This window comes from Mus pahari, chromosome 21, assembly GCF_900095145.1.
Source record: "Mus pahari chromosome 21, PAHARI_EIJ_v1.1, whole genome shotgun sequence".
Classification (NCBI taxonomy): Eukaryota; Metazoa; Chordata; class Mammalia; order Rodentia; family Muridae; genus Mus; species Mus pahari.
In genome coordinates this window covers 45,441,042-45,445,410 of record NC_034610.1, presented here as the reverse complement: position 1 = coordinate 45,445,410, position 4,369 = coordinate 45,441,042, and the positions used below count along the sequence as shown (strand labels likewise).

Genomic DNA, 4,369 nt, shown 5'->3' with positions numbered 1-4,369 from the left:
GAGAAGAGAAGAGAAGAGAAGAGAAGAGAAGAGAAGAGAAGAGAAGAGAGAAGAGAAGAGAAGAGAGAGAAGAGAAGAAAAAAACTCTCTTCTCAAATTCTTTTAGAGTTACAGGAGAAAACTTTAAGTGGGTCAATTGTGTTGAACTAAATATTATCGGTAGCGGCAAGTCCATTGGTGATGAGTACAATCCACTGTGCGCATCATTAAAAGTTGATCATGGGGCTGGTGAGATGGCTCAGCGGTTAAGAGCACTGACTGCTCTTCCAGAGGTCCTGAGTTCAAATCCCAGCAATCACATGGTAGCTCACAACCATCTGTAATGAGATCTGATGCCCTCTTCTGGTGTGTCTGAGGACCACTACAGTGTACTTACATATAACAATAAATAAATCTTAAAAAAAAAAAAAGTTGATCATGTACATGACTGAACAATGAACCTATTCTAGATGACCGATCACTCGTGGACCAGTAGTTGACCATCACAAAACCTAACACAGTTCTAAGAAGGTTCAGTCCCCTACCAGGGAAAGCAAGCCATGGAGACACTAGGAGCTAGAAAGATTAAGTGATGAACAGGGCATCTTTTACTAGAGTAATGCTACGTCACAGGATGGCACATGCCCCTGACTGTACACCATTACATAGTTGCTAAAGCACCAAGAATGAACTAAAGCTGGGTACGGTGGTACCTGGGTATGATCCCAGCCCTCAAAAGGCAGAGGAAGGAGGATGGAGAACTTAAGGCCAACCTAGGATACAGAATAAGTCCCTGTCTCAAGCCAATAAGGACACATTAATCCCTACATAAACTACAATGCTGGGTAATGATGTATCTATCCCCTAGGGATGTTGATAATGGAGGAGGCTATGCACGGGGAGGGAAATGTAAATTATAGAGAATCTTTGTACCTTCTGCACAATACTTCTACAAGTCCCAAACTACGTTAAAGGTTGATTTTTTTTTTTTTTTAATTAGATAACACAACAGGAGGCTGGTAAGAAGGCTTTGGGGTTAAGGCCCTTTGATCCAAGCCCAGTGACCTGAGTCCTCAGGACCCACATAATAAAGGAGAGAGTGAAACTTATGTAAGACACCCTCTGACTTCCATATGTGTGTTAAGGTGCATATGCAAGTACAATCACACACACCCCACAACAAACACACATGTGCATATACACACACAAACACACATGGGCACACTCACACACCCCAAAAATAGGTATAATTTTAAAAGCATAACAGGTGTGTGGTGCAGACCTTCAATTTTATCCATGAGGCAGAGGAAGGAGAACTGTAAATTTGAGGCTGACAAGTTTCAGACCAGACAAGCATTACATATCGATACCCTAATTCAAGAAAAGGAAGAGAAGAGGAAAAGAAGAAAGGAGATGAAATAAAAGTCTAACAAAACTTGCTGCTCTATTTCTGCATTATGAATATACATCTTTTTTTAAATTGGCACCTCTGTCACAAACACAAGAAAAAGGTTTCCAATTCCAGAAGAACGTGCCCTCGGCAAAAATAAAGAACTTACTTCACACCCAGGTTGGATCTCCCAGGAACAGGACTCGTCTGGAGGGAGCATCCCCCTTTGGAAAGTGTGGTCACCCAGGCATGACTGACACAGAGTGGCCTCAAAGTCTGACTCCCCGGGGGGAAGATGCACCCCAGCAGGGCCAGTGTACTTCAAGTTGGGGCTCTGATGCTTGTCCACGCTGACCATGGGGCTCTTGATCCATCTTCGTACCTGAGAGTGCAGAAGGAGAGAATAGAGAGAGGCGTTTGCTAAGGTTGTCCTTTACAGCAGGCTGCTGGGAGATTTGAAGAGACAGAGAGTAAGATGAGGAAAATTTTGTCCTACAGCTTCTCAGTCCTTCCATCCAACTCTTCTAAATTGGTCCATGCTGCCTGTTCTTCCATCTCCCCAAGTCTCTCCTCAATTCTAGGCTTAAGATAATGATACGTCTTCTCATGTTGTAACAGTTACAACATTTTCATCTCTCATGTTGTAACAGTTACAACAGTTTGTTATTGTTTGCAGCACTGGGAATTGAATGCAGGCCCTCATGCAGGCTAAGCAAACATTATACCACCAAGCTAAGGCCTCAGTCTGAGAATGTTTCTACTCTTATGTAATTATCATTTTAAAGGGGCAATGCTTATCTTGGCTTACAGCACAAGCAGATGGGGTCCATCATGGTGGGTAAGGCATAGGACAAGTAGCTGCATAAGTGTATGTGCAGCTAGGACTCCAGTCCAGGAGTCAGAGGAACGGGAAACAGGAAATAGACAGGAAATAGACAGGAAGTGGGGCCAGATCAGAGAAGTCCCAAGGCCAGGTACTGGAAAGATGGCTCCCAAGTTAGGAATTTGGACTGTATCCACAGAAAATCTGAGTTCAGTTCCTGGCTCCCACATTCATTGAGCAGCTCACAGCTGCTGGTACTTTCAGATCCAGGGGCTTCTCAGACCTCCTCTACCTCCCACATAGAAACAAAAATAAACCTTAACACCTTAAGGTTCCTCGGGCATGCTGATGCACACTTTTAATTCCAGCACTTGGAAAAGACAAGGATAAGTATGTATTTTCCATTATTATAAAACCTCATGTTTTTTTTTTTTTTTTTTCTAGTGAGGTTGTAGACAGGGATGGTGGGATGCACCTGTACTTCAAGAGCTCAGGAGGTACAGTTTAGATTGCTGTGAGTTCAAGGCTCTCCTAGTCTATATAGTTGAGTTCTAGGCCAGACAAGGCTCGAATAAGGCCTTTTCTTTTAATAGACAAAAATAAAAAAATAAAAAATAAAAAGAATAGTAGCCAGGCTTACTGGTTCATCCCTGCTATCTTGGCTACTTGAGAAACTGAGGCAGAAACACAGAAGTTCAGAGCCAGGGTGAGCTACTGAGGATGTTCCGGGCCAGGATGGGTAAGGAACACTTGAGCTGGACGTTCAGTCCCTCCACTTGGGGGCCTGAGGCAGGGGGAACACTTCAAGGCCAGCCTGAGCTACAAAGTAAGATTCTGTCTCAATAGCTGGGAGGATGATGAGGCTGGCTGGTATAATTCTACCAACTGGGAAGAACAAGTTCAAGGTCAGTCTTTGCTTTATGGGTAGTTCAAGGCCAGCCTAGGCTACTTGGGAGCCTATCTCAACATTTCTCTGTCGAAGGTCTATAACAGTGGATGTTATCAGTACAATGTTTAGACTACAATAGACACAACTGTGATCCCTGTTAGAGTCACGGGTGGTTTTTTTTTTCCCCCGTTTTACAACATACAGTCTTTTACATTTTTATAAATGTTAGGATGCATCATAATTGTGCTCTGGGCTGTACTTTCATTTCGTAGGGAATAATTTTATCATTTGCAAAGGCTCTTAAGCAATTAAAACCATATTTCTCTACTTGTTTATATTTGTGTTTCAAAATTTTCTTTATTTGCCTTATTGATGTGTCCGTTCTTCTCTCTCCTTCTCCTCCCCCCCTTCCTTTCCCGTGCCCCTCTCTCTGAGAGATCTTACTATATAACCCGAGGTAGCCTCAAACTTGTGACATTCCTTCTTGCTTTAATTGTCAGAAGACAGGGACTGAAGCTTTCCTGACGTCACCATACCTGACGTCACCATACCTGATGTCACCATACCTGCCTGAAAAATCTCTTTTCTCTCTTTGTCACTGGTTTTTGTCCCTACTTTCCTTTCCTACCCCCCCCCCCACCACGTCCCCCTCTCCAAACTCTCTGCACTGCTCCCTGAGCAGCTGGTAGAGAAGCAACCCCTGACCCTCCCTATACTACTGCTCTGTTACTGAGCTGTACCCCAGCCCTGAATTCTTTTCCATGTCTGTTTAAGCTATCATTTTTGGAGTCTTAGCAGGTATTCATGCCTACAAGCTCAATACTTGGGAGGCAAGAGGATCAGCATGAAGAGAAGACCTGATGCCCAAAGATGTTACAGATGTGTCCACACTTACAAGTCACACTGGCTCACAAGGCACACTCACACAGGCATATTCATGCAGGCACACTCATGAGATGTACTCACAAAGTGCACTCACTCACAAGCTGCACTCACACAGGCACACTCACAGGCTGCACTCACACAGGCACACTCACTCAGACACACCCAAACACACCACACATGCATACACAGGGAGAAATAAAAAAGTTTAATTAAGGCTTAGGGGTATAGTCAAGTGCAGAGGGCTTACCCTTCCTGTGTAAGGTTTGGTTCTCAGCATCATAAAAGAAAGACGTAGCCGGGCGTGCTGGCGCCCACCTTTAATCCCAGCACTTGGGAGGCAGAGGCAGGTGGATTTCTGAGTTCAAGGCCAGCCTGGTCTACAGAGTGAGTTCCAGGACAGCCA

At 44.2% G+C, this 4,369-nt stretch overlaps 1 protein-coding gene across 1 annotated transcript in view; it reads right to left on the bottom strand.

The window, feature by feature from the left end:
* Sgk1 (serum/glucocorticoid regulated kinase 1) overlaps positions 1-4,369 on the bottom strand; it is a 115,292-nt gene that overhangs the window by 67,336 nt on the left and 43,587 nt on the right. The window contains exon 2 of the mRNA XM_021221862.1: positions 1,539-1,751. Coding sequence (XP_021077521.1) covers positions 1,539-1,751 — 213 coding nt within the window. The remainder of the gene's footprint in view (positions 1-1,538; positions 1,752-4,369) is intronic.